The following is a 13,524-nucleotide window of genomic DNA, read 5'->3' on the forward strand; positions in this document are numbered from 1 at the left end:
CACGCACACACACGCACACACACAATGATAGACCTCAGAGGACCCCAGAATCACTGCTTATTTTCATTCACCACACCAGTGATGGAAGAAGTTCTCCAAAGTAAAAGTATCAACACTGCAACACAGAACTACTCTGTTACAAGTAGAAGTCCGGAATTCAAAATGTGCTTAACCCAAAGTAAAAGTACTCAATATACAGTCCCATTTCAAATGTTTAAAACTCTTTTGAAAATAGCTGAGCTACAAGCTCACAATTGAGCTTGAAGATCGGCTATCAAATGGTCAACATGTATATAGGGTTGAAGTGGTTAATGTATGTTTTGTAAGAAGAAATTTACTGATAAATGTACTGGAGTAAAAGTACAATATTTGTCTTTGAGAGGTAGTGGAGTAGAAGTAAAAGTATATAACATTGTAAATATTCCGGTAAAGTAAAAGCACCTCAAAATTGTACTTAAGTACAGTACTTGAGTAAATGTACTTAGTTACTTTACACCACTGCACTCCACCCACATGCTCCAAGTGTAGCCAAGTGATTCGGGGCTCTGGTGTTGCCCTCAGCAACAGCTCCAAATAATTTGTTTTCCTGTTCTTTTTTCACCTAAACATCACCATTGGATCATATTGTTTAGTATTACAATGCCATTGGCCAGGATATTTGCATATAAATCCCTTACACAGAGGCTGACAGTCACACAATTAGTAGTTGATTCCGATCAATTGATTCCGATCTTGCAGGGTTAAAGCAGCGCTATGTAACTTCTCCTCTTCTACCTTGGATTTGAATATGGTTTCCTGCACAAGTGCAGAATTTTTATCTTTGATCTAATAGAACCAGCCTGCTTGCTCTGGGAATAAACTGAATCTTGACCATTAGGTCAACATTTTGTACAATAAAACTATTTGCAGAAAATAGCCGATCTACTGTACAAGATCTAAAGTTGCATTTGCAACACGTTATTAGCTTGTAGGCAAATTGTTCGGGCTATTTTCTCTGAATGTTCGTTCATGTCCAGAAAATGCATTCTAGGATTCATGTCATAAGGAACCCCCCCCAAAATTGACTGAATCGGCCGTTCAGTCCAAATAACAGGCAACTCAAAGGGAAAGCACCTGCAAGGTCGGTAATTAATATGAACGAGGAACGCTTCGGACATTCTCAAAATAACACCTTCTGCTTTGTGTCAGGCTACACTGTCAAGCTGCGACCATCTGGAACCGGGGAGTTCTCCTTGTGCGAGTGGAAACGACTGGCAGGGCCACAGGGTAGTGGGTTTATTGGCAGAATGTGACAGCCTGCCGAAGCGTTGTCATCCAAATCCAAGGTTGAGACAGACCCTTCATTTCCTTCCCACTGTGTTCCCACCTGCGCTTCTGCTGCTGGAGGGCCAGCACTACTAGTTTCCACCCAGAGGGCCAGCACTACTAGTTTCCACCCATAGAGGGCCAGCACTACTAGTTTCCACCCATAGAGGGCCAGCACTACTAGTTTCCACCCCGAGTCAGACCACACTAACGGGTCCTAGGGCTGTCACGATATGACATTTTACATGACGATTAATTGTCACTCAAATAATTGGCGATTAACGATTTAATTGTGTTTGTCGTTGATAATTACATTTCTGTTTGGCTTTTAGGCTTTGAAGTTGTACATGGTAGATATGACACATAACCTAAATATACAAAGAAATTACTGACATATTTGACAACTTACAACTTAAAAAATAACTTTGATAGTGGAAATAGCCGATCTACAAGCTCACAACGCGTCGCGATGCGACGCGTTGTGAGCTTGTAGATCGGCTATTTCCACTATTTCAGAAATCTTTCAACATTCACGATTATGACGATTATGACAAAATAATTGCGATAATGTCAAATAATCACGATTAGACGATTATGTAATAATTGTGACAGCCCTAACGGGTCCCCTTCTCTCAGATCTTCCTTTTATTTCATTCCTCCCCCTCCCCTCTAGGGATGGGAAAATATGCGATATTATCGTATATCGTGATAAAAAAACACTCACATAATCGTATCGTGGAGAATTTAATTTATCGTGATATCGTCCTCTGTCATGCACTGGGATCAATTCACCTTTTATTTGCCGAGCTGCATATCCGGGCATTTAAACCCTCTATAATTGGTAAAAGGTACTCATAATATACGTACTTGATAGTCTTTTTTTCACTCTATAACAAATCTCTTTGCCAAAAAATTGCCGATCTACAAGCTCAGTAGATCTGCTATTTTTTGGCAAATGTTCCGCCCCAGGATAATGGATTTTGATTATCGCGATAATATCGTAAACCGCGATTTATTTTGGCACAATAATCGTGACGTGACATCTTCATATCGTCCCATCCCTACTTCTCTCAGATCTTCCTTTTATTTCATCATTCCCCCCTCCCCTCCCTCACATTTCCCTCTTTCTCTTCCAGCCGGGGTCATTGCCATCGCTGGAGGGCAGTCAGGCGGAAATCCCCCAGAATGAGCCCATCTCTGCTTACAGGGGACGTCTTCTGCATCCACATGGCTTTTTCCTGTTTCCCGTCGGTTCCACTGGGGAATCATTCAGCACTTCCTGTCAAAAGGGGAGCGGGGGGAGGAGGGGGTACTGTTTCCACCAGACCACACTCCTCGTTGCGCCACTGACCTAATTCTGCAGCCCCGGCGGGACCTGCTTTACTGTTATTACAGCTCAAGCCCTGTTATGTATTTATTTATTTATCTATTTATTTTTGCTTCTTCCGCGACAGGCCGGAGGGCTTTTCCTATTGCTGTCTTTGGCAACTCGTAGGGAGCAGGGACGTGCAGAGAATGTTAGAGAGGCAGGGGCTGAAACTTCTAAAAGGGCCTTTTGGTGAAAATATCGAAAATAGCAGACCTCCAAGCTCACAACGCGTCGCAGCGCGGCGCGTTGTGAGCTTGGAGGTTTTCGATACTTCATAACGCACTGAACTAAGCATAAAAAAGGCAATACTGGAAATGTGGTATGGATTTCTGGACAGTGAGCGCAATTCTTTCAACATAAGATGCTGCATTCAAGTTCAGGAGAGTTTGGACAAGGCAATTCTCTTGAATGCTGCCTTCAGGTATGGCATAGAAAGGGGGCATTTGCATTTCTTTCACCATAGTAAAAACTGCATTCCTGGTCTGGAGAGGGCACTTTTTTACAGACGGATGAAAGGGCAGGGGCTCAAGCCCCCTTTGATCTCTATGTGTGCACGTGCCTGGTAGGGAGTAAACATTGGATTTGTGAATGAATGGGTAACGACAAGGCAGAGCCCTTACCTCTCTGTTGTCCGCGACGATGATCAGCTCGACGTACTTGGTCGTCTTCTGAGCGTGCCTCTTGTGCTGCGGGAGAAAAGGGAGAAAAGAGGAGCAGGCGTAGGGATAAGCAAGACGTGAAAATGATGGCTTAGCGCTTCACGACTGAACGAGAATTGAACTCTCGAGCTGTCCACTTTAAACAACGCACAGTTCCACATGAGATTTATCACAGCTTTCTGTGAGTATAGTAAACCTCGTGATAAAAACCAAGCAACTAGAACAGACAAATCACTATAAGTGGAGGCTGGTACAGCACAACCTGCAATTTCATCATATTTCGTGGCACACTGCACAGATAAGGGCTGTAAGGTATTATATATAGTAAAATCATACAATTCATATTTGGACCCAGAGAAACATGTTGAAGGATTTTTTTTTATTTATTCTGAGGTCCAGTCCACCCAAGGCAGAAGTATTGCTTTAAAATCTGCTAAAGTCGAGACACATATTCCCCCTTTCCCCTCGCAAACTTTGAAATACCGTACATGCCATCCCCATACCTCTCTCCTCAACGCATTCGAATATAATCTCACAATGGAAATAATCCTATCTCACTCTTATAGCAGTTTCTTTGCACATGCCTCTCTCTCTCTCTCTCTCTCTCTCTCTCTCTCTCGCTCTCGCTCTCGCTCTCGCTCTCGCTCTCGCTCTCTCTCTCTCTCTCTCTCTCTCTCTCTCTCTCTCTCTCTCTCTCTCATAATCCTAGGCAGGAATTTAAGCCACATACTAAATGTATGAATGTAAATGACTCTGGGATTTAAAGAAAGGCCTTAAACGTAAAAATATGAAACGTCAAAATGTTCATCTCCCCTGGCCAAAGGGAGAACTGGGATGCTAAGGACAGATGGAGCCACCCCTCCACCACCCCTCCACCCTGTGAAGTGGAAAACATGGGCCAAAAAAATGAAACTGGGCTCAGAACCCAGATAAAAGTAGTGTCAAACGCAAGGCCAGACCTTCAGGCCATTCTCTGATATGAAAATAATTGGTCCCATTGACCTTGTAAATCCCCAGGTTTGACACCTACAATGCCAAACAACAGTAAAAAAAAAAAGAAAAAGAAAAAAAAAGAAACCCCACAAAAACCCTTCATGTTTTATGATAGTAGTACTGCAGTGAAATGTATACATGTCTGGTTTTCACATTAAAAGCTTGCAGTATAAGAGGAACATCTGATCTCACCCTGGTGCTGAAGGACTGGAAGGGGCTTCTGGGGTGGTTGTCAGGTGTGACGGAGGACATGTTGAAACCATGGCCACAGGTCCCGGGGGTCAGGTTTAGCTGATCCCCTCGGTAAATGAGATGGGTACCGTCATCAGAGCCAGACACCGGCTCCAGGATAAATGTCTTGTTTTCGAGTGCGATGAAACCCCTGTCGAGATAATGACACAAAGCACTTGAAAGTGTAACCAATCTAGTGACACACACCCAGGGGCGTCGCACCAAATTCTGGGCCCTGGGTACAAGGATTCACTTCGGGGGCCCTGTGCTTTAACTATTGAAAAATAGCAGATATACAAGCTCACAGCGCGGCACCGAGTGCCGCGCTGCGAGCTTGTAGATCTGCTATTTTTGAAAAATCATGAAAATCTTTTAATATTTTGAAAAACCTATGTTTCTATGTCAGTGGAGCTCAAAACCTTTTCATGTGAAGGACCCCCAAAATGGTATGTATTTGGCCACGGAACCCCATCTCAAAATATTGAGTTCCAGGGACCCCCCAGAAGCAAAATTTGAGTTACAAATGTTCGCTCAAAAAATACACATATTCAAAGATTTGCACACATTTTCACGACTTTTCAAAAATAGCATATCTACAAGCTTGCAGCGCGGCACTCGGTGCCGCGCTGTGAGCTTGTATATCTGCTATTTTTCAATAGCTAAAGTATAAAATAATTAAGGTCCCTCCACCACCTTGGGCCCTGGTAACTCAGTCCCACTTTCCTACCCCTTGTGACGCCCCTGCACACACCGGGTTCTGATGATGTTGACCCGATAACGGTAATTGAGAATTAGATTGGAGATTGGTACGCGACCCCTGAATATGGAACATGCGACGGGCTGACACACATTTTCTCCTCACTGAGTCAACTCACTAACAGTGGGCTGTGCTGCTCCCGACAGAGTCACAGAGGCCAACTAAAACTATGAAACAATTTGTCTTGGCGCTACGGCCAAGCCACACATTGCTCCTCCAGCAGCTGTCGTTCTGAGGGGTTACACAGTCTGGCGTGCAAAAAAATAAAAAATAAAAAAACACTTTCACCTTCATAAATGGCTCCGTTATTACAGTAAAGCAAGCCTGTCTGCATCGATTATTCACTTAAAGTCAGGTTTTAATATGCACACCTATTAAAAATAAAATTAATCACAAATCCACGACAACCTTAATGTTCCTTTCCATTAGCTTTTATTGCGCCATTAAAAGGATGTCATGGGATCCTGAACATTCTCTCGTTCCCATAATGCATCCACATTGTTAGGGTAATTAAGCAGCAGATGACCGTGCATCTACAAGCTTTTTTGTTAATGCCCAAAACCCACTTCGTTAGCTAGCAGGTGGCCGTTAGTGGCAGACAGCGTAGGTGCCATTATGAGAGAAGACGAGTGCAGATCATTACGAATATTCAGCTTAACATACAGAAGAGGAGGGGTGACCACCAGGCCGCTTCGGTTAGTTTAGTTTACGTCGTGCCGCGAGAGATCCTGACTTCGTGGCCACTAGCCCATTTAGACTTGAGCACAAATCTGTGTCACTTTAGATTTGATTGAACCACTTTAAAGGGATATTCCACTTAAAAAAAAAAAAACATTTGGTCATTTTATCATCTAATCAGGCTTTTATGAACGTCCTGAACAGATTTTAATTTGCTTCATTCAATATTTGGATATTTGATGTAATATTGATACGGATTTCTGAAGTGCCCACAGCCCTCCTAAGAGACACAGACCGAGTAAAAAATAAATGCTATCTTACCGTGAACATTAGTGAGTACCAAATATATGAAGATAGGTTGAAAAGTGGTGAAGTCGTCCTTTAAGTGTACTTAGTTACTGTACACCACTGCTTCATATATCTTGTGGCCCTGACATACAGTAGCTAACTGAACAGTGTCAGATGACCGCTCTCTCCTCAGGCTCTTCCATATAATATAAACACGTTGGCATTGTTAGGGCTCTATTTTGATTGTCTTAAGTACCAGCTCTTATGCCTTAACTTAAAGGCCTGTCCATACTGTCTCCGACCATCGAACCTTTTGTCAGAAAGGTCCGGTTCAATTACAAAATGACACTGAAAAGTATTACCCCGAATTAGATTTTGGTTAAACTGTATGTTGGAAAGTCGGAACTCTCCGACGAAAAGTTTGGTGGTCGGAGACAGGCCTTTAAGTTAAGGCATAAGAGCTGGTACTTAAGACAATCAAAATACAGCCCTTTATTCTCTACAATAAGGGCACCTTCAACTTGTACTGGACTTGCGACAAGAGCCTTGAAGTAGTGCACAGCACAACTGAGGGGCTTGGCATACTTAAGCTATTTTCAGTATAGATCTAGCTCGAGGGTCATGCGGACTGACTTGTACAAATACAAACATCACAGGAGGAGACAGCTGTAAGCAATTAAGAAACAGAAAACCGATGCGTTTCTTACCGTAGGCCGGAACAGGCGCTGAGGATGACATCAGACTCTGGATGTCCCTGCACTTCTCCGTGGTAATAGCAGTTATTCTGCAGTAGATAAACAATGTCGTTATAGTCAGACAATGTCAGACGACGAAAGACAATGGGCACTTTCTTTATGCCAGTGGTTCTCAAAGTGGATTTCAGGGACTCTCTAGGTTACTTTATGGGGGTCTAAATTGACCCATACAAGTCTGTAACTCTGACAGCGTACAAATGGAACCAAATGAACCCGTCAGGGTTCATTTGGTTCCACGCTTGTACACTGTCAGAGTTAAGGGGAGACCTTGAAATTTTAAAGTTTGAGAAACACTACTTACACATACCCTCAACTGCACTGACACTGCCTAAATTAAGATCAATTCATTCAGATTTGCTTTAATAATAATATGTTCCCCTTCTGTCCTCCTCCATACCAACAAGGCTCTTTGAAATCAATGTAACCTCTAAACAGCTGGACACAAAGGTGACCTACAGATAAATGGAAGGTGGCAGCAATAATAGTAATAGTTTTTCCTTTGTTGTTCTGCTGGAGTGGCCACAAAATGGCGATGCAAACGAGTGCACCTAAGCATGAAGAGAGGCCATTTAAGGTTATCGAGACATAGTGAGACTGCTGTCTTGTCTGAGCACCGGCAGGGGGGAAGTGTCTGGTCTGGAGGCAAAACAGAAGTCCATTTACTGTCTAGCAGCACTCTTTTAAGTCTGCACCACACCATCAAACATCAACTGCCATTTGTCGCTCTGCTAGCTATTCCTCAGTTCCAGAAATGCCAAGTGTCAACACTGAACTGCCAGAGGAAATTCTTGTGGATGGTATTTTTTTTATTATTTTTTTCCCCTTCCACATAATGCTACAAAAACAGAATGGTCACCCGAATGAGAAAAGCAATGCATCTGGGGAGAGAAAAAGAATATATATATCGCTTTCAAATGGCAGAGAGCTAAAACCTTAACCTTGAAAACAGAGCAGCCATATAAAGAATATATTTTTGGTCAATTTGTTTCTATTACGACTAAAATGTATGACACGTCATTGCGACAGAATATTTCCCATACAACACTTTAACTCTAACTTTCACCATTGTCAAGGTGTTGGCGTCCTCTCACCAAGACTGACGGAATGAATAAACCCTGATCTATGCTGCAGTGAACCATAGATTTGTCTCTCCTGTCCTGATAATAAGTTTTTGTTTGGCAAATGACACATGGTATCACACTGTCTTTGGACAGCAGTGTGATTGTTTGGACCAAGTCTGATTATCCTTGGGTTTTCATTTCGAACCGGATATCTATGAAAAAGGTTTTTATTTATGCATCTTGAACAGTGGCATTGTTGACTTTTTACTTGATGCTCCAACATGCCTGACAGACATTAAATTATACAGCATAATTACAATACATTTTGTTTTGACAACACTTTTCCCCCACAAAGTGGACATGGGAGATGACATCGCTCATTGACATGTTTTTGAAAGCGTGTTTTGCGGGTGCTTGCACCACCCCCACATTTTAAATGAAAGGAAGCAAGGAAGGAAGTAGAGGACACTGTCGAAGCTTTGTGGGAATGGAATTGTCAGTCAGTGCCAAATGATCAAGTAGTTCACCCCCGCCAAGCTGTCAGGATGCTGTCAAACTGTCCTCCCCCCACTGTTATGAGGCCATGATTTCATTTTCACTCAGCTGCCAAAGGAGAAAACTACAGTTAACTGTGTTTTATAAATCACAAATCACAGCCCCTGCACAGCTTCAGAAATGTTTTAACCACTTATACTAGTGTCTTTTCTATATTCCAAATATTTGGTGCCATTTGCGACCGTACATTTGTCCAGTGCCGCAAAGATTGGCAGCACTGCTGCCACTTGACTTTTGTTGTGTCTTGTATATTATTATGTCAAACAGTTGGTCCATTTTGGTTGATTATTTACCATGCCACTGACAGCAGGGCATTCTCTGTCTTTCATGGGGTACACAGTAATAGCCTACACTATGACGGCCTTCTTCCATGCAAAGTAGCCTACAACCTAGAGTGTTATGCTTCAGTGAATAATGAAGCATGTCTATACATTTTGGACCAGACCCAGCAGCAGCTGATTCCAACTTATAGAGGAACAACAGGCGCAATCAGAACAGTATGCATTCGGCTGTCTGTCAGTCAGTCAGTCCCGCCGTCAGTCTGTCCGTCACGTCACAGTTTTGGCCCTACTCTTATCTCTGGCACCGTTGCCCCTATCCATGCCAAACTTTGCACACATACTCCTTGGCCGGCAAACCACAACCTCCGCCCCTGATTTCTCACATGCCCCTCTTCTAGCGCCACCATGAGGTTGCTTTTTGCAGACGGAGATAAGCAACCTGGCGGTTGCTTATCTCCCGATTAGGGAGTCTTATTGGTTGATTAGTACAAGGTGCTACAGTATGTTAATACAAATCCATTGTTGCACCTTATTACCATATAAAAAATGTATGCAACCAATGTATGTGCTACTGCCTGAAACTCATCACTGCCACCAGTGTAAAATGTTAGTCTTGAGCCCTGTGTTGTGAAAAGTCTGCTGGCTGTAATTTTGTGAGGCCATCCTTGCATCATCCTTCACAAGAGAGCATCTACTACTAGACGATCTACTAGAACAAGACTGGAGTGTAAGGGGAGGGATGCACAGGTCGACCCACAACCCACGTGTCCCATGTGTTGATCTGCAGGTCAAGGCAGGTTCAGGTAAGAGCATTACTAGAAAATATCACTCTGTCTCAGAGATAGAGACAGAGTACACAACAACTACTACTGTATGTACTATTTTGTTCAAGTTCACCGTTGAAGGATGCATCATTTGTTTTCATGGTTCCAAACAACCAAATGGACATAGAAATATGGAGGTGAGCAGTGGTCTGGATAAATGTTTGGGTTACAGTCAGTCTAGACCTATGTTTCTACCGCAAATAAAAATCACACTTTGTTTTAACTCTATCAACGCTTTGAACGTTCCCGTTCGCCCCATTTTTCCCGGCGGCGCGATGCCAATTGTACGTTCTTTGGCTCGTTCTTTTGTACCTTGGTTTGATGTCTGTAAACTGATGAGGGGTCGCGCGGGTGTGTACCGTTGAGACAGCTCCCGTAAAAGTACTCTCAAAAACCCACTGGACGTTAGCATCAATGGAGTAACAAAACACTTCCATGTGATTTCCTCTGGATCTATTGCTCTGTAGCGACTGAGCTGCCTTGACGAACAGGAGCCTACTGGGGCCATTTTCACATTAATTCTTGCATGAGGCTGCCCTCTACTGCTGGTAGAGCCACGGTACACCTCTTTAAGGAGAAAATAAAAAAATAATAATACATCTTTGTCTATAACATCGCAAAGGTAAGGTGCTTTTGCTGGCACAAAACCCAATAATAAATAACAACATCTGGCACTGAAAAAGTTAAATGTCCGAGCTTTCATAAAAAGAAACTGAAATAGAAATTCAGAAAGTAAAAAAAAAAACTAAAAACTAAAGTATAGACAATTGACAATATACAGTCAGAGATATCAAACAAAATAAATCAAAAACAAGAGGTAATGGGACGACAGGCACAGACATCAGAGGTTCATGTTTATAGTGTTTTACTTTTTTCCTCATAAGTTTTTATTGCACAAAAGTAGTGAAAATAGAAGATCCTGTAGTACCTCTGCATACCTCTAGGGGTACACATACATATGTGCCTTTTCAACTCTTCGGTATTTACTTCTCTTTACTGAACTGTCCTGCAAATGCATTTTTTCCACAGGTTTCTTTCCCTGTTTTACCTTTCTGTTTTTTATGGAGAATGGAGCGTATTTTTGCAGAAACTCGCAAATGGCAAGAAACCACTCCATTCCCATTGAAAAGCAGAATCCACCTTCATAGGTAGATTTAAACTTTGAAGTCAGAGAAGGTAATAAAAATAGCAAAAATAGCTGATCTATAAGCTTAAAGCTATACTATGGAAGTTGCTCAACTACTGGTCAGTAGCGGTATTGCTTTTTTCGGCCGGTGTTTGCCCGGAGTCGCCGCGGACCACCAGAATGTGGCCGCGCGACCGCCTTGCCGATACGAATCCGTAGAGCCGTCTCCCGTCATTTTTAGACCAGGATTGGGGGAGATTCCTTCACCAGTGTAAACACTGTTGCTGATGGAAGCTACTTCCTGAAGAGACGGCAAGACGCACTGTGATTGGCCGGTAGTTTATGATCGGCGCTGTGATTGGCCAACGTATATACAACGTATATGGATGATGCAGGTGACGTAATTTTGCCGGGAAATCCGGTCCCTGGCCAGCATCATAGAAAACATATTTACAGAAGGCTTTAGGGGCTGAAATTAACGGAGTTGGGATTCTAAAACTTTAGCGATTTAATAGTTAGGACAATTTTAAGATTAGTTTTATTGGAAAAGTTACATAGTATGGCTTTAATGTTCTGCAAATCTCCTGTCTTGCCAATGTCAGGACGTGTGAAGTTTTGAAATGGCATATCTGTCTGTACCCACATGTGAGAAACGTTGAGCAAACAAAACCATAAACAATAAAAAAAAAAGGAAAAAAAAGAAATAAAGAGCTCCTCTGTGACCTTCCTAAAGGGCCAGCTTTTACAAAGTAAGCCTATACGCACCCCTGCATGTCAACTCAACCATAAACGTCACATGCACTCAACTGCTACCGTACCGTAAAGTTGTGAGCACCAGTGACCGCACTCCCATCCTCCAGGTAATGTGTCTCCGTGTAACGGCTTGAAAATAGGCCCCTAAAACAGAAGCAGAAAAAGACAGACACGTCAAAGACCAGGGTCGTTTTATTCCCCCCCAACCTTGTAAATACTTTGTATGAGGGTGAAAAAAAAGCACGGGCCTTATTTAGGGCACTGGAAAGTCAGGACTTACAGGCTAGGCTTTCATCTATTCAGACTTACATACAGTACAGTATATTTAGACTTCAGACTAAACGTATTTGGTATATGGGGATATTGTGCTAGAAATACACATTCTGAGGGTATGAGAGACTTCAGATTTCATGGGAACACTTGTGTGCATGTATAAGTAAAACTATTTGTGTGCACGTGTGCACGTGTGCATGTGTGCGTGTGGATGTGGACAGGTTTTTATTACTTTGTGAGGACCAAATGTCCCCACAAGTATAGTAGAATTGGAGAAATAGACATTGTGGGGACCAAATAGTAGGTCCCCACAACGGTTTGGGTTAGGTTTAGGGTTAGGGTTAGGGTTAGGGTTAGGATTAGGGTTAGGGATAGAGGAAATGAATGGAAGTCTATGTAATGTCCCCACAACCTATGAAAACTAAGCGTGTGTGTGTGTGTGTGTGTGTGTGTGTGTGTGTGTGTGTGTGTGTGTGTGTGTGTGCGTGTGTGTGTGTGCGTGTGCGTGTGTGCGTGCGACTGCATTAATCCACAACAGGCCACGAGCAGATGATGGACATACTGTAGTAAGTCCAGCCCCCTAGGGACTTGTCAATGGATCGGTAGAAACATTTCTGCAGCTGCATAATCACACTGTTGTCAAGAGGAACGATCTGTGTGTGTGTGTGTGTGTGTGTGTGTGTGTGTGTGTGTGTGTGTGTGTCTCACATTTACACACGCATGCCCGCATGCGTGTGTAAATGTGAGTGATGAGTGACTATACAATGACAGACAAAAGACAGACTAAAGAAATTATGTCAATGGAGAATGGACACCGAAACCTGGTAAATGTAACGACATACAAACGTCGACCACACAATGCCGCAAACACTACATAAACTAATAGCATTTGCATATACTACACTTGCTAAGAAAAAACTAAACAGGCTGCGGGAAAGTTTTGAGGGAACATGTTATGATCGGCGGGAGAAAAATAAGACCATCTGCCTCTTTTACGACGTAAAAAAAACATCATTAATTCAGAGGAGGCACATCGACAGAGGGGATGGAGACGGATTTGAAAAATGGAAGGCATGCGTCCATGTCCCGGCGGGGAGCGTTCGTATCCCACAGTGCACTGCCAACCCCACACAGCCTGCCTGGACCAACATCCAACATTAGAGGTGAGTAAAGTCCAATAGCATCACACTCACTTCTTCATTCTTCAGGAGTGTTCGATAGTTGAGCCGAGCACTTTTATCTTGTGTTTGATGTGTGTGTACTTTCACCTATAGAGCTGTACTCCATGGTACTAGGGCTGGGCAATAAAGACTACATCAGGGGTTTTTGACCTGTAAATAACCTTGTTATCCACGGCACCCCTGAATTAAGGCCTCTCCATACTTCGACCGAAATGTTCGGTGAGTTGTGTTTTCCGACGTGCAAATTTCCGAACTCTCGTTCGGTCCAATGCTTTTCAGAAGTCCCGAGGGATATCATTTTATGGTCGAAAAGGACCTTTTGACCAAAAACGGCGGTTTCGGTCAAAGTATGGACAGGCCTTTACAGTTCATTTTTTAAATCTTATATCATAATCGTATCATATTACGCTATGTACATACCGTATGCACATCTTT

The 13,524-nt window shown here is 42.9% G+C and overlaps 1 protein-coding gene across 1 annotated transcript in view; it reads right to left on the reverse strand.

The window, feature by feature from the left end:
* Nucleotides 1–13,524, reverse strand: part of adam12b (ADAM metallopeptidase domain 12b) — a gene marked incomplete at both ends in the record, with an annotated part of 157,014 nt that overhangs the window by 76,067 nt on the left and 67,423 nt on the right. The window contains 4 exons of the mRNA XM_080740712.1: nucleotides 3,295–3,360; nucleotides 4,519–4,708; nucleotides 6,988–7,064; nucleotides 11,701–11,779. Of these exons, the coding sequence (XP_080596838.1) occupies nucleotides 3,295–3,360; nucleotides 4,519–4,708; nucleotides 6,988–7,064; nucleotides 11,701–11,779 (412 nt within the window). The remainder of the gene's footprint in view (nucleotides 1–3,294; nucleotides 3,361–4,518; nucleotides 4,709–6,987; nucleotides 7,065–11,700; nucleotides 11,780–13,524) is intronic.

Source organism: Nannobrachium achirus (assembly GCF_963921795.1).
Source record: "Nannobrachium achirus genome assembly, chromosome: 13".
Lineage (NCBI taxonomy): Eukaryota > Metazoa > Chordata > Actinopteri > Myctophiformes > Myctophidae > Nannobrachium > Nannobrachium achirus.